The sequence below is a fragment of the Thamnophis sirtalis genome, unplaced genomic scaffold (genome assembly GCF_051295495.1).
Source record: "Thamnophis sirtalis isolate CommonGarterSnake01/CBP01778 unplaced genomic scaffold, rThaSir2_p1.2 scaffold_5, whole genome shotgun sequence".
Classification (NCBI taxonomy): Eukaryota; Metazoa; Chordata; class Lepidosauria; order Squamata; family Natricidae; genus Thamnophis; species Thamnophis sirtalis.
Window position 1 is genome coordinate 90,899,036 of NW_028261385.1, and position 23,305 is coordinate 90,922,340.

At 47.7% G+C, this 23,305-nt stretch overlaps 1 protein-coding gene across 3 annotated transcripts; it reads right to left on the reverse strand.

Moving 5' to 3' along the window:
* Window positions 1-22,549, reverse strand: PGAP4 (post-GPI attachment to proteins GalNAc transferase 4). Of its 3 annotated transcripts, none has more exons than XR_015696747.1 (2): window positions 22,324-22,549; window positions 1-81 (listed from the first exon to the last, which is right to left on the reverse strand). XR_015696747.1 is itself a non-coding variant. In XM_087716193.1 (2 exons), exon 2 carries the CDS (start codon window positions 15,728-15,730, stop codon window positions 14,477-14,479), a length of 1,254 nt encoding a protein of 417 aa, XP_087572319.1. In that variant the 5' UTR covers window positions 15,731-15,784; window positions 22,324-22,549; the 3' UTR covers window positions 12,861-14,476. The 3 variants fall into 3 exon arrangements, 2 of the variants coding, with proteins under 2 accessions (XP_087572319.1, XP_087572320.1); XM_087716193.1 differs by lacking the exon at window positions 1-81 and adding an exon at window positions 12,861-15,784; XM_087716194.1 differs by lacking the exons at window positions 1-81; window positions 22,324-22,549 and adding exons at window positions 12,861-15,784; window positions 17,132-17,180.
* Between the last annotated feature and the right edge of the window lie 756 nt (window positions 22,550-23,305).

A 23,305-nucleotide genomic window follows, 5' to 3' on the forward strand; every position in this document is an offset into this window, starting at 1 on the left:
CTGCCCATCCACACTTTGTCAATAGGCCATTGAAAAGGCCAGGCTAGCCCACTTTACATAATAAAGACTTCTCCACTGCACCTGTAGGGGGAAGGGATATTACTCAACTCTTCACATGGCATCTGAGAACTCATCTATGGATTCAAAACAGCCTAGAAAGTAGCCCACTGCATGGCACCATGGGAGTCTGACAACCAATCAGAATACATTTCTTACAAAGGAACAGGAAACAGAGAGGTGGGACTAAACAGGGTATAAAAAGCCTAGCAAGCCCCTTCCTCAGCCCTTCTCTTCTTCTCCATCAACATTGAAGCATGTGATCACATTTTCTGTTCGGGACTCAAGCCATGTGGCCCTGTCCAACAATAAACCATCTTTCCAAGCAGCCTCCATGTCTCCAGTGTCTTTTTCCTAGGGTGACCAGACGTCCCGCATTTGGCGGGACAGGCATGCCTTCTCATAATTTTTCCCACGTCCCGGGCCATTCCCGAAAGATCCCACTTAATTTTGGCGCCTTCTTCGACTCGCTCCCCCGCCCATCCGCTGCCGCTCGCATGGGCAGGGTAGCATAGTGAGTGAGCGGGCAGATGGGCGGGGGAGCGAGCTCACTTTTCCAGCCCCACTTCCTGACAAGCCGTGGGAAAGCCTCTGCGAAAAGAGCCACCTGGGGCCGCTGCTTCTTCTCCGAACTCAGAGTAAGTGACGGGCGGGGCGAGTGAGCGGGCGGATGGTGGTGGGATCGCTGCCTGCTGCACTGCAGCTGACTCGCCCGGGCCGGGTGGGCTGGGAGGCTTTGGGCGTCCAGGCGGGAAGAGCGCGGAGGAAGGTAGAGCGGCGTTTGACACGACTGCTACTTCTGCTGGAGGAGCCCCTAGATAGGGAAGGCGGGTTGGCGGGGCGGAGCAAGGGAGCACAAGCAGCGGATCCCGGGCTCATATGCAGACTGAGCTCTCCAGGCACAGGAGCGCTGGAAAAGTGCTCCGCTCATGCACTCACCGGGACGGAGCACACTCGCTCGCTCGCTCCAGCCCTGCGTGCCGGCACGTTAAAGTGCCGGCATGACTTTGAAGTGCTGGCTTGCTGCTTGCCTTCCACGTCGGCCCGCGTAGAAGGCAATCCAGCACTTCAAAGTCATGCCGGCAGTTTAGAACTCGGCTGCCATTCAGCGAAACATGTTTCGCTGAATGGCGGCCGAGGGGCACGCTAAAGTGCCGGCATGACTTTGAAGTGCTGGCTTGCCGCTTGCCTTCCACGTCGGCCCGCGCAGAAGGCAATCCAGCCCTTCAAAGTCATGCCCGCAGTTTAGAACTCGGCCGCCATTCAGCGAAACATGTGTTGCTGAATGGCAGCTGAGCCCTGCTGGCAGCCTTCCGGGCCGGCCGGCCATTCAGCGCTCGCACCCAGTGCTCGCACGCCCACAGGATGGCGTCGGGGAGGCGAGGAACTGCACGGGTCCCGCAGCTCATGGTACGGGCGAGGGTTGGCCGGCTGGGAGTGGGGGTGGCTGCTGCCGAGGCCTCCAGCCTTCCAATCCTGGGCGGGGAAGGCGAAGGTTCGCTCCGGAGCTGCGGAAGACCATTGCTGCACCGGGAGGCCTCCGCCCCGGGGATCCCCTGCTCCACCCATTCGGATTACACCCAAACCCAAAGGAGCCTGGGCGCAGGGGTGCAGGCCAGGGAAGACGGGCTTTGGGGGCTCAGAGGAGGAAGGGGCGATCTCCCCCTCCATTCATCTGTCCCACTGCAGAGCTTCTCCTGGGGGAGGGGGAGGCGCCGAATGCGCTGATCCCCGTTTGCAAGACCAACCCTCCATCTTCTTGTCCCGTTGGGAAGGGGGTGGGTGGGAGATAAGAAGGGGGCAGGCTGGCCTCGCTGCTTGCATTTCCCCTATTCCCCCCCTCCCAATATAGGTGCAGAGAAAGAGCCAGGCTTCAGAAAGGAAAGGATATTTTAATAATTTTCTTTGTCTGAATATGATTTCCCATTGAGGAAAAGGGGAGTTTTAATTCCCCACCAGTAAAAATAATGTTTAGTGTTTGAAGGGCCCTTGTGTGACATCTGCCTAGGATCCCACCTCACACACCTCCTCTTTCAGAAAGAGCTTGGTGCACCTAGGATCCCACCTCACACACCTCCTCTTTCAGAAAGAGCTTGGTGCACTTAGGATCCCCCATCTCACACACCTCCTCTTTCAGAAAGAGCTTGGTGCACCTAGGATCCCACCTCACACACCTCCTCTTTCAGAAAGATCTTGGTGCACCTAGGATCCCACCTCGCACACCTCCTCTTTCAGAAAGAGCTTGGTGCACCTAGGATCCCACCTCGCACACCTCCTCTTTCAGAAAGAGCTTGGTGCACTTAGGATCCCCCATCTCACACACCTCCTCTTTCAGAAAGAGCTTGGTGCACCTAGGATCCCACCTCACACACCTCCTCTTTCAGAAAGAGCTTGGTGCACCTAGGATCCCACCTCACACACCTCCTCCCAGCTTGGGAGATGGTGGGATCTCCTGCTTTCTGAGCTTGGTGCAGCAAGGATCCCACTATCCTACTATTTTATTTTTCTTTATGTACACTGAGAGCATATTTACCAAAGACAAATTCCTTGTGTGTCCAATCATACTTGGCTAATAAACTATTCTACTCTACTCTACTCTACTCTACTCTTTTCTATTTCAATTCTAACAAGTTTAGCTTCTCTCTCTTGAAAATGTAAGCTCACATAAGGCATTATAATGCAAGCTAGCCTTAACTTTCAAACAGTTCATTTAGTGACCAAAGTTACAATGGCAATGAAAAAAGTGACTGATGACCATTTTTCACACCTAGTGACCATTTTCACACTTAGCGACCGTTGCAGTATCCTCATGGTCACGTGATCAAAATTTTGATGGTTGGCAACAGATTCGTATTTATGATGGTTTCAGTGTCCTGGGGTCATGTAATCGCCTTTTGTGACCTTTTGACAAAATATAAAATTTTTAATCAAGCCCCCCCCCCCTCCCGTCAATGGTGTCCCTCTTTACCAATCTGAAAATCTGGTCACCTTACTTTTCCCCCACTTGGAGCTGAACCCAGAAGGACATTTCTTTCAACAGTTTGTTTGAACTGCATTCATTTATTCTCAATGTGCACATAAATGTTATGCAAATATTGTTTTCTTTTAGACTTGAGAGAATTCCTCATGAATGACTACGCAGAAGTGGCCTCCGTCAGCACCCTAAGGACCATTGAGGGGCAAATGACCTGGGTTTTGTAATTTGTTAACTAACAGAGTTACTTTGTATTTTACTTTAATTTATTTTCTCTCTTTTCGGATGATATTCAGGTTGATTAGCTTTTAATATTGCTAAAATGATAAACAAGAGGAACATGTGTGATATTTATGGGATGCAAATATTTAATATGTTTAACTACATGTAACTAATTGCCTGTGCAAAGGGGAGGTTACTTTAACCCTGTCAAATCAACTCTCCTCTTGCATTTTCTTCACTGTAAATCGCTTTTAAATGATCTTCTGAGTCAGTTGCTTATTAGGAACAGATTTGGCTTTCGCCATTTAAAAGGAGACCCCACTGAATTTAGTAGGAACTTACTGCTAGGGAGGATTGCAGTCCTGAGTGTCTGCATGTGCCTTCAAGGAAACTTGGACTCTTGGTGCCACAACAAGCTGTCTTTGATGAGAAGGAGCACTGTTTTATCTCTTCCTTTTCAATTTTGGCAGGCCAATTATTATGATGTAAAGCAGTGGTTCTCTCAACCTTTTCTTCACCCTGGACCAGGGGTGGGCTGCTGGAGATTCGCAGGTATTCTGAAAAATCTCTAGCTAAGATTCTGTGCAGTTCGGAGCCCCGCCCACCCCACCCTGCCCCTCCCAGGAGTCCCCATGTGGCCCATTTTGGATGCAAGTAAGTGTAGGGCGCGCATGGAGGCTCAGGGAGAGCAAAAAAATGGGCTTAGCGGTAATTTGGGAAGGGCCTCCAGAGCCTGAGGTGGCTCTTTTTTGCACTCCCAGAGGCTCAAGAAAAGCCTCCAGAGCCCGGGGAGAGCAAACACACACACACACCCCGGTGTGGTGCAGGAGGCTGACTAGGCCACGCCTACCCAGCAACTGGCAGAGAACTCCTTGCTAAAATTTTTGAAGCCCACCCCTGCCTTGGAACCCCTTTTAAATAACTTTTGTGGTCATGGATCATAGCCACGGACCAACAAGACTTAGTTCAAGATTTAAATCAAAAGATTTCTTCAAGCCTTCGTGGACACCCCTATGACATCATAGCCACTAGGGGTCCGCAGACTGAAGGTTGAGGACCAGTGCTGTAAAGTTTGTTCTGATGTGTATCTCTTCCACAATAGCCTAGTGGCTACATGTAGGTAGCACAGGTAATGAAGTCAGAGCAGGGCTCCTAGCAGTATGCTCCCTCCCATATTTGGGCATACCAGTTGCTTTGACATAACACTTACTTATTTCCTTGGCTCAGCTGATAAGGGAGGCGAGCCTGTGGCTTAGTGGCTAATACAACTGCCTAGCATGTAAAAACAGTCCAGGTTCAAATCCCAATAAGGGTATGGCTAGCTGATGAGAGCTAAATAGCTTGACATAAATCTATACTAGTCTCCTTTTATTAATTTATCAGCACAAAATGCAACACTAAAAAATGGTTTCCTGCCTGGAAGGCTCCTAGGGTGAAGCTGAAAGGCAAAAGGGAAGCAGTATGCTCCCTCCCATATTTGGGCATACCAGGTGCTTGGACATAACACTCACTTACATACCCACACACCCACCCACAAAGCCACACCTACCTTAGGCATAACATCTTTCATTCCTCAACTTCTCTATCATTTTTTTCATCCATATCTTCTTATCTCAGTGACTCTATGCTCCTGCTGTTGTTTAATATATTGCCAACCTTTTTGGGCCCTTTTGATGAGAGTGCATATTTGACGGTATGTTAACAAAGGGTATGTCACACAGCTACACTATGTTTTGGGGGAAATGCAATTCTGATGCAGTTCAGAGTAAAGTTTTTTTGTTTTTTTTAATGGATCCATTACATTCATTGCATGAAAGATAGCTGGTGGTTGGCTCTGCAAAATCTCTCTGAGGTTTACTTGATTAGTTGTCCTGAAAGGTGAAAGCTCAAGAATTTTGTTAAACCAACATTGTCTCAGTTTTAATGCAATCTCTCGGTGGCCTTGATCACTAGTCTGCTCTTTCTCTGAGAGATGCAATGTTTGCTAAGTCACTGACATTCTCTCTCCAAAGTTGAAAAGACAAACAAGCAGGAACTTTAGCCACCAGACACAGTAAGGGACCCTGAAGTTTTGATCAGTAAGACACAGTGCTTTACACCCCTCTTCAAGTGGTTTACAGAGTCAGCATATTGGCCCCAACTATCTGGGTTCTCATTTTACTGACCTCAAAAGAATGGAAGCCGAGTCAACCTTGAGTTGGTCAGAATTGAACTCCTGGCAGTCAGCAGAGATGGTCTGCAATACTGCATTCTAACCACTGGGCCATCACGGTTCTCAAAAAGTTGCACAATGTAGAACATTCTCCTCTTGATTTAATACAATACAATAGCAGAGTTGGAAGGGACCTTGGAGGTCTTTTAGTCCAACCTCCTGCCTAGGCAGGAAACCTTATACTGTTTCAGACAAATAGCTATCCAACATCTTCTTAAAGACTTCCAGCATTGGGGCATTCACAACTTCTGGAGGCAAGGTGTTCCACTGATTAATTGTTCTAACTGTCAGGAAATTTCTCCTCAATTCTAAGTTGCTTCTCTCCTTGATTAGTTTCCACCCATTGCTTCTTGTTCTGCCCTCAGGTGCCTTGGAGAATAAGTTGAATCCCTCTTCTTTGTGGCAACCCCTGAGATATTGGAACACTTGATCCCCTCCTATAATTTGATTCCCTCCTACAATTTATATCAGTTATAGATTTCAGTTTTAATTCATTCTTGCATTTGTCTGTCATATGTATCTGAAGACCTGCTGCTATCTAGACCAGAAATCGTGAGTCTTCCCCCCCCCCCGCCTTTTATTCATGGCTCCTCAGCTTCATGTATCTTAGTGACCCCACTCATAGTTGCTTTTAGCTGGAAGTATTTTATCATTTGCACTATTTATTAATTTAAACAGTGTCATAGAAGACAGTGGCACCACAGAAATGTGGCATGAGAAATATATGGCCATGTTGAGACCCAACAGTCTGGACTGTTTGTGCTTTCTATTCAGGATTATGAATTCCTGGGATCGGTAATCTAGAATGGCAGTTGGACTTACCTGAACTGCATGTTTCGAAGAAGGGTGTGGGAGGAGTAACCAATGGGTATTAACCCAGCCCTTTTGCCTAGGAGACTGAGGTAATCTTTTGAGGCCACACTTACGTTCCTCCTTCTGACCTCCCCAGATTAACCGATGAATTGTAGCAGAACACCTGAAAGGAAGGACAGACAAAGAACAGCACAACACACATCGGCTATTGCTTAACCATTGAGCTAACTCAGGCCCCCTTGGCGCTGGGCGCTCTACACCGGGGGGGGGGACTCCTCCCACACCCTTCTTCGAAACATGCAGTTCAGGTAAGTCCAACTGCCAGTTTCCGAAGTGAGGTGTGGGAGGAGTAACCAATGGGACATACCAAAGCTAGATGTCCTGGGAGGGATTTGATGGGCCTGAGCCCCCCGGAGAGTCAAGGACTCCCTGTAATACCCTCCTGCCGAAGGCAGCTTCCGCAGAGGCATACATTTCTAGCCAGTAATGCCTAATGAAAGGCGAGGGAGAAGACCAGGCGGCAGCCCGGCATATCTCCTCTATGGGTGCCTGGGTGGACCAGGCTGCTGAGGTGGCCGCACTTCTGGTGGAGTGCGCTATGATGCCCCCTGGGACCTGAAGTCCCCGTGCCCCGTAGGCCTGAGATATGGCCGCTCTAATCCACCTGCTGATGGTGGCCGGGGAGACCCTGGCCCCTCGAGTGGATGGCTGATAGGATACAAAGAGGGCTTCCGAATGCCTAAAGGGGGCCATGCGCTTCAGGTAAATGCGCAAGGCCCTTCTGACGTCCAATTTGTGCCAGGATCTCTCCCTATCCCTGGAGGGTTGGGGACAGAAATCCTGCAGTACTATCTCTAGGGCCCTGTGGAAGGGGGAATTGACCTTGGGCATGAACCAAGGAGCCCTCCTGGATCCACTGCCGCGGAGAGGCCGTAAAGGCACAATCCGGTTTAGAGCCTCCGCCGCCGCTATATTCCAAGCAGTGACCAAGGACTCCGCCGGACTGTGGGCCAGAGAGTCAGGTATCTCACCAAGTGCTGTCTGAAATCCCATAGGGTCCATCAGGCACCTGGGGCGGAACCACCTAATTGGTTCCCCCTCCCAACAGTGGGGAATTGGTTTCCGAAAGTCAAGCCTCAGTAGGAAGTGATCTGACCATGACAAGGGCAAGATCTTAATGCCCTTCAAATCTAGATCACGTCTCCACTGCTCCGAGAGAAACACGAGGTCAAGCGTGTGACCCGCTGTATGAGTTGGACTCTGAATTACCTGGGTCAAGTCCATGGCTGTCATGGAAGCCATGAACTCCTGTGCTCCGTCAGAGCGTTCGCCGAGTGACGGCAGGTTGAAATCCCCCAGCACTATAATCCTGGGGAACTCAACCACCAGTTCGGCTGACTCGAGGAGCACAGGCAGGGCTGTTGTAACGCTGTTGGGAGGTAGGTACGTTAGAACAAACCCACTTGACCCCCAAGGTCCAACTTCACCAGAAGGGACTCACACCCGACAGTCTCCGGAGCAGGGATCCTATGAGGAACTAGTGACTCTCGGATGATGACTGCCACTCCCCCACCCCTTTACTGGTGTCGCGGCTGGTGGAGCACCTGAAACCCTTCTGGGCACATTTCAGTGAGGGGGACTCCTCCCTCTTGGCCCAGAAACCGGAGCCCTTCTCCCCCTCTGGGACCCTTTCAATGGCCCTGATCTCTAACAGGTGTTTGATGGCCTTGGCCTTCAGGGCCCGCTTGGCCGGATCTGTGGAGGAGGTGAAGGTGCGGAACCTACTAGGGGGGGAGTGAGTGAAACTCCAACTGCAGCCCGAGACTTACAGTCTGAAGGACCCACTCATGCGAGGTGACTTGTTCCCAGGCATTCGCGAAAAGGGAGAGGCGACCGCCAATAGGGTGATCCATGGACGGATCATTTGAACCTGCGGAAGGGCCGGCTGCCTCCTTCTCGAAAGGGCCACTTGCCCTGCTGCTGGTCTCTGAACCTGTCCCTATGGAACTGCCTATCCCCCTCCCTGTGGGACCTGGGGTTCTGGTACCTCTGGTTCTGGGTCTCCACGTCAGACGACCTGTACGAGGATCTCCTGGGATATGGTGCATGCTGGAAGTCTGAGCGTCTGGTAGTTGCTGGGAAGACCTTTCGCTTGTTCTTATCCTCCACCAGGATAGGATCCAGCGCAGTACCAAACAGCTTATCACCGGTGTAGTCTGCTCCTGTTAGGTGCCACTTCATCCGGGACTCTGCCTGCCAATGGTGTAACCACAACAGGCGCCTAGACGCCATTGAGGATGACATTGTCCAAGACACATACTTAACTGCGTCCAGTGTGGTGTCCGCCGAGAACTGCGTGGCTGCCAGGATCTTGGAGATGTCCTGCATCAAGCGAACCTCTGAGGCCTGTCCCTCAGCTGCTCCAACCACAGCACCATCGACCTGTTAAAGAAAGAAGCCGAAGCAGCCGCCCTAATGGCCCATGTTATGGCCTGGAACGTCTTGCGCAGCACGATGTCTACCTTGTTATTCTCTGCCTTGAGGCAGCTGGCGATGTCGCCTGTGATCACTGCTGACACTGAGGCTAGGGTGGCAATTGGCTTGTCCACCTCAGGAACCTGGAGAGCTTGAGCAAAGGTCGGGTTAAGGTTATAAAATTTCCTCCCCTTTCCCCCTGGAGTGGGAAAGGACCCTGGCTTCACCCACTGGGATTTGAGCACCTCTAGAAACATCTCTGGCGTGGGGATCTCCTCCTTAGCCACGGGTGGTCTATGGAAGGGCCCCTTCTTCTTGCCCTTGCTAGTGCTAGGCGTTTCAGACACAGGCTTAGGATCTGTGGGGGGGTCCAGATCTGCTGTGGCATTTGCCTTGCGGAGCAAGGAGCTAAACAAGGAAGGGGAAAAATGCCAGCGACGGTGGAGTCGTCCTCTGCCTAGGGTTCCTCATCCTCAGAGAACCCCACTTCCTTTAACTCTCCCTCTTCTAAATCGGAAGCCTCACTTGCAGTAGAGGGGGAGGGAGAACTGGCCCCTCTGGCAGCCGATGTACTGGGGCGATCCTGGGGGGCCCTGGAATGCTCCTGGGGGCCTCTGCTCCTGGAGCTCTGAGGCTGCTGGCTTATCCCAGAGGCCATCACTTGAGCTAAGGCCCTAGCTAGCATATCCTGAAAACTATGGGTGAGCTCAGGTAAGGCAGACTGGAGCTCTGGTGGCTGAGGATATTCCCTGGGGTCAGGAGATAGAGGAGCCAACCGATGCCTCGCTGGACTGGGAGCCCTGCGCCCAAATGGATCAGCCCTCGCCTCCGCTTGGCGTGCAGGCGATGGGAGGGTGATAGGGAGCTGTGCCCTCTACCTGAGCCCCTTGGGGAACCAGGGGATGCTGCCCGGGCTTCATCCAGGACTGTGGGGAGATCGGGACCTGGAGGGGGAAGGGCTGATGGTAGCCCTGAATCTTCTGGTCGAGCCCCTGGTCATTCTAGCCTCCTTCCTAGGGGCTACTTTCTTGGGGGCCTTGGCTTTGTCCCTCCTAGTTGGGGATCTCCCCCTGGGAGCCGGGGAGACTCCCCCAGAGGTCCCCTTGTCCGGATCCACACCCCCTGGAGCTCTAGGCCTAGCATTCCTGTTCCTTGCCACCTCTGCCATTTACTCACAGTTGAGGTGATCACCAACCTCCTCCTTTCCGCAGCTGGCTTTAAAAGGTTGGATTCAGTCTTCTGCCCCTGAATCCGCTTCCTCGTTCTTCTGCTGCTGATTTGTGGTCTGGACTGCCGGCAGGCACTGCTCTGGAGCCCTCCCCGGATCACCGGTGGAGTAGGTCCTAAAGGAAGCCTCTTCTGGCTTCTCTGGTGCCTCTTGAGCGCTTTCGGCCTCCGTAGCAGAACGCTGATCAAGCGCTCACTCATGTGCTCAAGATGGCGGCGGCAAGATGCCGACTGCCAATCTGCGGTCCGAGCCTCCTCCTGGAGCTGGGGAGCGTTGGGGTGATCTTTGATGGATCCCCGGGCCTCGCTGGTCATCGGTCCCTTCGGAGGCCACGCGGTCGCTCCTGTCGCCTCTGCGATGCGGAGGCTTCCTCCTTCTTACGCGACTGTCCAGTCGCCTGGGGCGCACGCAGACGCTGGCAAGCGGCGAGGCTTGTAATCCAGCAGCGCTGAGCATGGCAGAAGAGGGGTGAAACGCAGCTGAAGAACTCTAAGGTAAAATGCTTTGCTGTGGAAAAAATCCTGTAGGAAAAAACTCCTGAGTCTTCGAAGTGAAGGGAGAGTCAGAGAAACACTCCTTTCAGGCCGGAGACTGAGGTTAATCTGGGGAGGTCAGAAGGAGGAACATAGGTGTGGCCTCAAAATATTACCTCAGTCTCCTAGGCAAAAGGGCTGGGTTAATACCCATTGGTTACTCCTCCCACACCTCACTTCGGAAGCAGGAGTATTTTCATTCTTGTCCTTAGCTTGATTTAGTTTTGAAAAGAAGTTGGAAAAATTGATTTTTAAATATGTTGAGAATCTAGGGCAGGTAGCATGTATATTTCATAAAGAATCTCAGCATTCTAAGACTTTTCTAGAGGTTGTACATTGAGAAATGTGATTCTTCCCTTCCCCCATGCTTATGAACTGATTTACTGCAATCCCGCACATGACAAATCATAGTGAGAATTTGTCCAGACAGGAGGTAAAAAAAGTTTTATTTCAGGTCACCTTCATGCAAGGTTTTTGCATCACTCCCAAATGGTTGCCACATCTCTTTGACTCTACTCTATTGCTTCTGTCAACTGGGTCAACTGCATTAATCTCCAATAGCAACTGAAGTCACTATATTGCTCTTGTACAACGTTGACATTCTGTAGAGCTAAGTGGTCAAGATTTCAAACAACTTTGTGGAAATTGAATAAAAATAGTTGTTTTGTCATTTTAGATGATTTTAAAAAATCAATTTGTGAGCGCCTCAGTCATGTATATAAGATAGGCTGCCTGTAAATTTACTAAATAAAGTATCCTTATCTGTTCAGTACCAAAGCTTATGAAATCTTATGAGCATAAAGGAGAAAGGTCTGCTAGGGCAGTTTCCATTATATATTACAACTCTAGACATTTAGGTAAGACCCAATATGTGGGGGTGTGATATGCTACTTTAAGTGGTAGAACAAGGCATACCCAAAATATTCTTAATTTGGTGCATTTAGTTTGGCAAGGCATTGTTTTATCTTAGTTTTGCACCATTCTTGCAATCAAATTTTGAAAACATCATTTGTTTCTACGATAATGCTAACATTTGCATTATGGTGGCAGCATGCAAGCACCTCTCTTCTATATTCGTGTTGCAAAGCACATTTCATCAGTTGCCCCCTTGCACACCGGATATCTATATCTAAAAATGAGTTTGGATCAATAGTTATAAAGCACCAATATGCTCTTGTTAAAAATAAATAAATGACTTACATTTATGTAAGTTGTGTTTTTTGAGCTGCTGCATTGAATCTTATACTTCAAGGCTCAAGAGCTGCTTGTGGGCATGGCTGTAATTCAATGGTAGAGAACATACGGAGGATACAAATCATTCCAGCAGCTACACGCAGAGGGAAGCTACAAGCAGAGTCTGGAGAAAATCTCTGAATCTAATTCATCCTCTGGTTACAGCTTGGCATGATTACAGGTCCTGCGGGTATATTGCACAAATCCACAGCACAATGGCAATGCTTGTGTGGGGGAGGAAAGCGTGTGTTTCAGAAACCTAGCACAGATACAGACCTGATTCTTTGATGTAATCAGGGCAGCTCATGTGTTATCTAGTCAGCTTAGAATTTAGGCTACAGGTACATTTACATATCTAACTTTGATTCAAGGAAGCCGCCTTGAAGAATACTACACCACCTGATATCATCTTCCATTCCTCCCCAATCCAAAGCACAAAACCCGAACCAAAATTGATGTGGCGCACCGTATTTTCTCCCAACTAACTCTTTGCTAGTTGCACAACTTGTGGTACTTCGGCACTAAATGAGCTGATCAGGCAGTAGAGGGTGGAATCTTCTCAGCTTCTGTTGGCTGCTTTCTGTCTGTACTGCCCAGAGTGGCATAAACTATCACTAGCACAGATGCCTGGTCCTGCTGATCAGCCCCTACCTACTTTCTGTGTCCTAGGTGTGTAGGGCTGACTTGATAGGTTGTGTTCTTTTGCTGTCCATCAATGCCATGCCTGTCAACTTTTATCCACTTGTATATGTAGCGATGAACAGGGAGGGTGCTCAGGAGGAAAGCTTGTCAAAAGCTCCTGAGGGTGCATGCAATCAGCAGCTAAAAACTTGTTATCAAATAACTAATAGAGTCAATGCATTAATGAGATGGGTGGCATAGAAATTCAATAAATAAACAACTATACAAATTGATACTTATCAGGGATATTACTTAGCTATGCTATGTAATACTTCTGACTGGATCCCCCAGAGATACTTTTGGAACATGAATTGTTTCTTTCTACATAGATGTCAGTAGAAACCCCTGACTACTATCTTTTTTTTCCCATTTTCTAAAATTACAATAGCAAGAACTTTGGAACAATACATCAACTTTTCCGAGAACCGTGTATATGGATGATGGTGCATTTATTCTTTAATTCATTTCAATTGAATTCTCATGGAAAGAAAAATACATTTCTTGGTTCAAGTTTTTTTTCCAGGTAAGGTGGAAAAAGCCATGCTTCTTCTCACAGGTTCCCAGAGTTAGAGGACGAGGAAGAAAAAGCTTCTCTATAAAATTGTTAATGTATCATCTAAGTAAGGCACTTGTATTTTTTTTAAATAAAGAACAATATGTGTTATATGTGAGGTAGCAAATGCAGAGGAAATGAAGAAAAATGAGAACGTTACATTTCCTTTAGGATGGTTTTGAATGGTGCGCATTAGATTTTTAAACAGTACCATCAGTACATTTCAAAAGAAAACAAGAGATTGGATTGGCAGTTGTAGAAAATATTTCCAGGGTTTCCTGTCTTGGGGGAACAAAATGGAAAAGAAATGGTAAGAAACTAGTAAGAGAAAAATTAGTTGGTGATTGGCAGTCCAGTTCTAAATCGTAGATGGAGGGTTTGAGTATGAGATTTTTCTGGTGATCAGCGGATTCCAAAAATTTGTTAATGGAGTGATTTGGTATAAGATACACCAGCCAGGTAATTAATATAGGGACAAGAATAGATAGGGCAAAGGAAGAGCCACACTTTAGCACAATCAAACCTTCTGCAGATATGGCTATGTCCATAATATTAGCATCATTAGATTTTTCATTGAATCTAATGGCCTTTTTCATTTTCTTAGCCGTGGCAACTCTGACATAAACTCAGATTAGGATGTTGCACAATTCAGCTATCTCCAACATTTTAGCCGCTTCAAATTGAGTGATCTTACCTTGTTAACTTAAAAGTTTCTACATGCAAGGAGAGTTTGCCATTTGCAAGGGCTCTTGAAGATATATTCAGGAAGTATGCACAAAAGCATACTTAAAAGTGATAGAAATGAAAGATTCGAAACAAGAAAGAAGTAAACATTAAGACAGTCCTAACACTTCACTGAATATGATCATTTGTTTTTGAATGTAGACCAGTCTTTCCCAAGTTGGCATGTTTTTGATTTTTTAGGACTTGAGCCTCCAGAAGACCGAGGGGTAGTGTTGGTAATTTTGCAGCCAACATATCTCAAATGCATCAGCTCAGGAAAAATAGACTAAAGCAATTAAAAAATAGTTTCTCTTTTCAGTGAATGCTTCATGATTATGGAAAAGAACTATTTAAAATTATTTATATGCTGATGCAGAAGAGTTAAAGCACCATCTCTGGTATTTCTACCAAACTGAAGAACTCTTGTTCATTATCTGTAAGCTATAAATCAGAGCTAGCTTTCACAACCTAGAATTCATAAGCCAAAACTACTACCAGTCACATTGGCTGGAATTTTTGGAATTGCTACTTCACATTGGAAGGGCATTGTGTGGAAGGCTGATTTAGAGCTATTACATACTTTTTTTTTTTTTAACATAGAATGCTAAACTGAATTCCAAGCTTACTTCTAGAGAACATCAGTGACTGTAATCAATTGATTTGATTCAATCCCCGGCTTGCAACTGGAGATGATTTAGCTCAGCAAAGCTCGGTAAATATCTTGGGTTGAGCTTTTGCTCATCTGTTTCAGTCCTTAGGAAATATGGAAAAGTCAAAGCAGTTCTGGCTTTTCATTGATCCTGACAGAGGAAAACAACCCCACATGTCTCACCAGATTGGGCTCAACCACAAATGCATGCTCGCCCTTGATACGAAGCATTGAATAAAGAGCAATATCTTTGGCAAAACCTAGGTGACATTGAACATCTTTCATGTAACCCAATGCACGGTGTGCTGAAGAAGCAGAGAACACCATGGCCGGAGTGCAGCATTCAGTCACAGGCATAATGTTGTAGAAGGATGGCGCTATGCGTCGAAGCTCCAAGAGATAGTGGCGCCCAACCAGCTCTACTAGCAGCATGCTGTACAGGGCGAAAAACAACACAATGGACCAACTAAGGCTGGAGCGGCTGGATGCCCAGGAGTAGACAAAGCCCAAGAAGGATCCTGAAAACATGCCTAATCCGAGCCATTCCAGGATCCTCATGGGTTCTGGATTGATGTAATGTTGAAGTCTCTCTGGATGGTACAGTTTGATATAGAGAGCATCTCGGAGGTGGGGCTTTGAGAATCGTGTCTGTAACAAGTGATGGAGGACTGGAAAGAACTCCTCTTCTGGGAGGGTATCATCTTCCACCAACAGGACGTATTCTGGTCTATACAGCTGAAGAGATTTCTCAAGGCAATAGGTGTAATCTTGCTTCTCCTTCTCAAATTGGTTTGGAAAGAGATCCAAATTTTCCTGACCACTGAAGCGGTTCACCACAGGAAAGAAAGTGGCAAGCAGCTTAGCATCCTGGTGGTCGCTGGGATCTGTTTCCACATTGCAGAGTAAGAGCTGATGGTGCTGGCAAGAAGGGCCACATTCGTGGAGCAGACGGTGGAAGTGAGCTGCTACTTGAAGGACATAGTGGAGTTCCGGGCTCCTTTGAACAGTAATGATGGTAATCAGCAACCATGGCTGCAAGGCCTCTTTGGTCATCTTCTCTGATGTATTCTGCAGTCGCTCAAAGTAACGGAGAGCACTCAAACCCTCCTCTTGGTTCTGCTTTAAAAAACGTTGGGTCATTGAGTTCAGGTACCAACCACGCAAGTAGAAATAAGAATGCAGGAGGTCTTGGCAAGTGAAGGGAGCGATCACACCAAATGTCACGACACTCAAGACAAGGAGTTGCAGGAATGGGCTGGACCAACGGCATAGCCAGCGCCAAGACAGTAATCTGTGCGAGAACATGGCTGCCACATCTGCAGTTCGAGAGTCCTTTGGTTTTTTCCTGTGTGCCATTTGGTCAGCCTCTTGCTTCATGCAGAGGCAGACTGTGCAGAGGGCCTTCTAGCAAAATCATGATTAGATCCAATTCTGTAAAAAGTAAAGAAAAAAATATTATGGAGATTTCATGCCTGATGAAGAAGTAGTTGTACTGAAAGCTTTTATCTATTCCAAACAATATTTTGCATGATTACTACTCCTTCTTAAAAGTTCATTTTAAACAATGATGACCGGTTCATATCCAGTTGATCTTTTGCCAATTTAATAGGTGCATTCACATGCCATTAATTTGAAATCAAGGTCCATACTATTCCTCCTCCTCCTTTTAATTTGGCTTTAGAACCTCTTGCATTAAGTAGAAATACTAAAATACTTGATGGAATTGCACTAAGAGACCGCTGCGCACAAGGACCTGCTACAAGCAGACAATGTATTTCACTTATTGAGCATTTCTATTCCTAAACTCACTTCATGAGTTTTATTTTCCTATCTGATTACTCTGTTAATTGGATAAATTATATTAGATGCCACTGGGGCACAACAGTAATTTTGTCACATACATGGAATTTTTACATTGTATTTGACTCTTTTATGTAAGTATTTTCAAGACGTTTTCTCAACAAGCAAGTGTAAAATAAATTCATTGTTTTCATCCAAAGAAATTCCAGATATTTGTTCTAGAATTCTTTTTTTATTAATTTTTTTATTTTGTTACTTAAACAACACATGCCCACACCAGTGGGAAAAGAAAAAATCAAAAAGTCAAAAACACAGAGAAGACAAAAAGAACAAAAAACAAGGCAGAATTCTAGAATGTTCTAGAATTCTTTTTAAGTCTTTGGGATAGGACATGATTAACATGAATTAATTCTAAAGATGCTTGACTCTTTGAGAGGCCTTTCAATGCTTCTTTCATATGTTATTTTTTTTACAGGACACTGAATAAATTACTCTAACAAGGTCATCCTGTGAGATTTTCATTGTATAAATTATAATTACCTCTTAAGAATTTAATTTCCCCACTTTTAGTTTTATCGCTAGGCATTTATTCTAAATTCGTCACCCTTTAGCGTTAAGACGTTTAGTACCATGCTCCTTTTTAAACTCAAGGTGAGATTTATTGTTAGACCCAAATTAAATTCTGTCAAGTATGTGAATATCTCTCTTTGTACTTAGTTGACATTCAATATTTATATTTCATAATTTAATATTTTATATTTAACGTGCATACTGAAAATATTGGGTCACAGATATATAGCTTGATTTTTTTACACATAAAAGACTCAAACTATGAGAAATCCAGGTTTAAAATAGTGGGCAATTCTATTTGATGGGTAAACTGGGCCTCTTATAATATATGATTATTTTTGAATCAATTCAGTTATAAGGAAGCTTTTTAAAAAACTTCTAAAGTATTAAAAAACAAGCTTGCTTTACCTCAAAGTACATCTTGAAGTTTTCTCTTGATTCAGCTCAAGCTTTTATTATTTAGTCTATTTGATCTAGATGTTACTGAAGCTTCTGGAGTTGCAAGTTAGAATACAATAGAATGAGCTAGAAGATATCTTGGAGGTCTTCTAGTCTAGCCCCCTGCTCAAGCAGGAGGACTATACCATTCTCCATAGTGAAAGGAGGAGTATCCAGGATGGGGTTGACCTTATCCTCTCGTTGATTGGATTGAGTCAGATAAGCTCTTGGGATATGCCCCTGGTCCACCAGGCACTGCCCAGTTATCAACTCAGTCCCTCAACTGGACGGTTTGCCATCCTGGATCACCAATAATTTGGAAGAATTTTAAAGAAAGAAGAGGATTAATTTATCTCCATAAAGCAGGAGCCACAAGCGAGCTGCAAAAAAGGCCTGCCAAAAGCTCCCTTGGGGGCGGCATGCTGCCCAGGTATCTGAGTGAGAGAAGTATCACTTGGAAAAGGAAATCTGCTGGGCAAGCAGAAAACAAAAGGCACAAGTCTTCCAAAGGCAAGCCCTGCCACAGAGGCTCCGGTGGCGTGGAGCGCTCCGCCGCTCCCCACAGGGTTGAGTGGCGAGCCGCAGCTTCCTCAAGTGCCGTGGGTCATGAATCGGGCCACCGGAAAGCGAGGGTGGCGCTGGATCCCCACCCAGAAGGTGAGCCTTGCCGTGGAAACTCTGCTGGGCGCCGGAGCACTCCACTGCTCCCCGCAGGGTCGAGCAGCGAACCGTGGCTTCCCAAACGCCGCGGAGCAGCCGCGTCATTGTCCACATGGCCCACCTCATTGGAGGGGGTCCAAGGTCAGAGCCAAGCCTCTAGCGGCACCAGGAAGAAGCAGAAGGAGGAAAAACCGGCAGCAGAGGCGCGTGGCAGCTCCTAGGAGCACAAGCCACCAGAAGAGGAGACTTAAAAGAGGCACCCTTTGTCTCCTGACGTGGGCGCCATCTTGAACCCGGGAGCAGCCACGTGTTCCAAGATAGCGGCACCCAGCGGCAATGAGGAGACTTGCAGGACCCAAGTACCTGCAGCAACAGCCAGCAGCCCCACCAGAGGGGCAGAGGATCAACCAAGGTTAGTGACCACCCCAGAGGCTGCCCAGAAGGAGGAGGGGGGAACAAAGGCTAGAGACAAGAAAAAGCACTTTTCCCCCAGGGTGGAGCTGGTCACAAGCCTTCCAAACCCTCTAAATATGAAAGGCGAAGGCACCGGAAGCTGGGGCAGCTCTTCAAAAAGGCAAGTGGCCTTAAGTCCATCCCAGGCCTGGGACAGAAAGGGAAGGCCCCTGGAGTCCCTGCAACAGGCGGGGCCACAGGGGAGGCACCCACATTGCAAGCAAGAATCCCTATTGACACATCAGGTCTTTGGGGTCTTCTTCAGGGGTGGCAATCCCTCCCACATAAGCTTCCCTGGGTTCAGCCCTGCCCACAGGGCTACCACCTCTGGGTTTCCCCCCCACAGCCAGCTGGCAACCCCCCACAGGGGTCCCCAATTTTCAGGACCTAATGATGTTGGCCTTCCAGCAATGCATGACAGCGGCATTTCAGCAGCCACAAATGCAGCCTCAAGTGGCATCCTCTCCTAGGATACTAGAGGGGGAAGACAGCTCTAGTTCCTCAGCCTCATCACAAGAGGACAGTGACCTGGATTGCGAAGATGGGGAAGTTAGGGAGGATAAACTATCTGAAGATGAAGGCATGCCTCCTCCTAAGCCGGCCTTCACTGGGTTGTTCCAGCCCTCATTGTATGTCACTCCTGTTCAAGGCCAAGGCAGCTGCCAAGCTCGGAAACAGAGTAGCAGAAGCACCACCTCAACACCAGGGGTTCTCTGCAGAAATCATCTTTGATGAGCAGGCCATTGAGACCGACACAGTGCCAACCCCCAAGGCCTTTCTTGAGTTGGTCAAGCGCCAATGGGCAGCACCCACAGCAGGACCCATGCACACATCCACTGACAAGACTTTCTTCAATGTGGACCAGGACATGGCCGAGGTGCTATCTCAGCCCTCCATTGATGCTCCAGTATTGGCTCTGCATACCCCCACTACTCTGCCAGGGGAACCAGAGGAGGCTCTGAAGATGGAGGACAGGAAGGCGGACCTCACCCTCCAAAGGGGACATCAAGCAGCTGCCTGGGCAGTGAAGGCAGCCACCACCGCCTCCTTCTTCAACCGGTCCTCCTTACTCTGGCTACAGGAGCTGCAGCAACGTATCCCCATCACTGAGGTCAGAGCGCACCAAGACATCAACAAACTGGTGGCAACAAACCAATTTTTGGTGGACACCACCTTGTCCACAGCCAGGTTTGCCTCCAGGGCGATCACTTCAGCCATCGCATCTCATAGGTTGCTGTGGCTGAGACAGTGGCAGGTTGACGTATGCCACAAGTGGCACCTGGTATCTGCTCCTTTTGGGGCAGCTCTGGACCCCTACCTGGTTGAGAACAAGGACAAGACTGCCACAGCTGCAAAGAAGGGACAGTTCAGGACGGCGCCTTACCCCAGACGGTCCTACTCCCGGGGACAAGATTTGGGCCCTCCTTCCGGGGTCAGGATTCCTTCAGGGGCTCAGATGGGGCGGTACTCAGGTGCCAGGCAATACCAGGGAGGGGTTCTGCCAGGCAGAGATACTCAGATAGACACCAGAGAGGCAGGCAGCAGAAGCAACCCTTTCGAGGGGCGGAGGAGGCGGGGGGGCACTCCTTCTGCAAAAACTCATTCTAAACCCAATTCACCTCCCATTGGGGGGCGCTTGGCGTACTTCGCTGATCACTGGGACCACTCATCTGATAAGTGGGTGTAGAACATCATTAGACACGGCCTGTCACTGGAGTTCCTTTCCAGCCCCCCAAAGTTTTTCCGGATCTGCCCGGTTTCAAATAACCCGGCATGGAGATTACTGATGCAGGAGGCCATACAGCACCTGCTGGACATCCGAGACATCCAGCCAGTGCCTCTAGACCAGCAAGGCCAGGGGCATTACTCTATCCTTTTCGTAATCCCCAAGGCATCAGGGGACTGGAGGGCAATTCTTGACCTGAAACATCTGAACAGCTGTTCAGCTGTTCTGTTATAGGATGTTCAAAATGCACTCTCTCCACTCCATCTTGGAGGGGATCAGGCAGGGGGACTTCCTTACTTCCATAGACTTCACAGAGGCCTACCTACACATTTCAATCATTCGTTACCACCGGAGGTATCTCAGGTTCTACTACCTAGGGCATCATTTCCAATACCGGGCCTTGCCCTTCGGCCTGTCTTCCACCCCACGAGTTTTCACCAAAATAATGGCTGCCCTGGCAGCGCATCTGAGACAGGTCTTGGTCAGGATTCAATGTTATTTAGATGACCTGCTGATACAGTCATCCTCTTTTGAGGGGGCTCTAAGGGATCTAGACACCACTATGACAATCCTGAAGGACCATGGGTTCTCGATGAACCTGGCCAAAAGCCACCTCCACCCATCCACTAGTCTAATCCACCTAGGGGCTCTGATAGATTCAGAGGAGGGCAGGGAAAGAAAAGACAAAACAGACAAGGGTATGTGCTCTTTCCAACCAGTTTTCCAGTTAAGACTTTAAAAAGTGCTCTGGTGATGCCAGTAAGAATGTTAATAACCCATCATTATGGATGAATTTGCCTTTATTTGCATCACTGTATTTAGGAAAGCAAGGAAAAAGTCATTTTTATCCTAAATGGGCAAACTTATTTCCCTATTAAAAGAAAAAAGATTTATGGTGCCAATGAACAAAATTCATTTCCTTGAATCTCCTGCACTGCTAATGTTACCTGGTACAGTAATGTGAAACACTTCATCCTGTTCAGAAATGGGGAAGCCTTATAGATAGATATTTCTACTATAGGGGTGTCAAACTCGCAGTGTTGCATTGTCGTTACATGACATATTGTGACTTTTCCCCCTTTGCTAAACCGGGGTGGGCATGGTCAGTGCGTGAGGCATCCAGCCAGTGGGCTGCAAGTTTGACACCCCCGTGCTACAACTATTCTTCTTGCATGAATAGTAATGACAACATATCCTACAACCAGTGTGAAATATAAACCACCCATAAACTGTGCATGCGGATGGAAAACAATGAAAGGTTGAAATATGATTCAACTGATGAGACAGATGGATTCCTTAGACCAGCGGCTAATCTTTTTGTTGCTGAGTGCTGAAAGTGCATGTGTGCATGAAAACATGCACATGAGCCTCTATAATGCAATGCGTGCACAACTCCCAGGTGCACATGATCCCCCAGGTGCACCCTGCACATGCATGCATGACCCCCTTGCCCCCCACATGCGCATGCAACCTCCGTGCATGCATGCATGACCCCCCTCCCGCATGCCCCACCCCACGCATGTGTCTCCCACAAATGCCTCATCCCCCCTGCATGCGTTAACAGAGACCCAAAAACTAGCTGGCTGGTGAGAGGTGTGTGCACATGCACAGTGGAGCTGTGCTGGGGCAACGGCTCATGTGCCCGCAAAGAGGGTTTTGCATGCCATCTGTGATACGCATGCCATAGGTTCACCATCATGGCCTTAGACTATACAAATAGCGTCCTGTCATGAATAGTAAACATACTAGAAATAATTTTAAAACCCAATCACACAAAAATGTTAACAGCTATTGATATTAAAAGATTAAAAGAAAGCCAAAGAGAAACCAAAGTGTTCTTTCATTGTATTTACGCTGCCTATGGTCTGACCTAAGCGTAGTACACAAAATTATCTGCTACAACGTCCTAGCTGTCAACGACTACTTCAGCTTCAACCTCAATAATGCAATGGCAAACAATAGATACAAACTCAAAGTAAACGGCTCCAGACTTGATTGTAGAAACTACGGCTTCAGCAACAGAGTGGTCAATGCCTGGAATGCTCTACCTGACTCTGTTGTTACTTCCTCTAATCCCCATAGCTTTAATCTTAAACTGTCTACTGTTGACCTCACCCCATTCCTAAGAAGTCTGTGAGGGCGTGCCATAAGCGCACTACCGTCCCTGTCCTACTGCTCCTATTTATTTGTACTCATTTCTTGTGTTCTTATTCATGTTTATTCCTATTCCTGTTATCTTGTACACGAGTGACAAACTAACTAAATAAATAAATAAAGCACTACGAAACGGTATATAAGTCCAAGTGCTATTGCTATTACCTACCTTTCGAAGGATTGGACACATCCTATACATGCACCTAGCAATCCAATTACGTGTGTTCAACATCAGACTCTTTGGCTTCACATTTTGGTCTGGGGCTCCTTGTGGATTCCCGTTTCCAGCTTTGTTTGCAAGGTCTCCCAGAGCGACCTCCTCCTATCCTTGCTAGGCTTATCTGGGCATAGAGAGCAACATGTACACCGCCACCGCCACCAGAGCGGCGAGAAGGAAACGGAAGGCGGATATATAAGGAACGGAAGTTACTAACCGTAGCTCAGCAACCGTAAACAAAAAGGGGGGGGGGCGGAACCCCTCTGAGGCGCCGCCACAAGTTTTGACAGAAAGAAGCCGATTGGCTGCGGAACCAAAACCCCAGGGGGAGTGTTCCGTGGATAACGTAACTCTTAGGAGTCGGACCTCGAGGGGTGCTGGGAATTGTAGTTTCGAAAAGCACCGCGAAGGGGGAATGGTCGTCACAGCGCCACAGAGCTCGACCAACCGAGCTCCCCAGGACCTCGACTTTCTTTTTTTCATTTAAACAGCATGTGTGTTAACTTTTCCCAAAACTTCTTTAATTAATAATAATAATAGTAAATCCTCACAGAAAACGGCCTTTCGGTGGCAGCAGGAAGCCGGCGAGCTAAATAATCCCTACTGCAGCCGTTGAGATACCTGAAATGGCCGTTTCCAAAAACCTTGCGCTCCGTTCTTTAAAGAACAAGAGGTTCCGACTGGCGGAATATGGCATTCTGAGCCGTTTAGAACCGCTTGGTAGAGAGAGAGATGGTTGGGGGGAGAAGACGGGCGGCGTGTAAATGTAATAAATAAAAGGAAAGAGAAGTTCATGAAAACTGAACCCGGAATCTCAGCACCTTAGCTCTCTTCGCTCCCTCTAACAATTGTGAAGCTATGGTGCGGCGGCCATTTTACGTCAGGGCAAAAGAGGCCGTTCTGAAGGAGGGAAAGAAGCGAGGCCGGATTGGTT

Bases quoted from the DNA above. Each gene is read 5' to 3' on its own strand.
- PGAP4 (XM_087716193.1), bottom strand. From the start codon at position 15,730: ATGAAGCAAGAGGCTGACCAAATGGCACACAGGAAAAAACCAAAGGAC.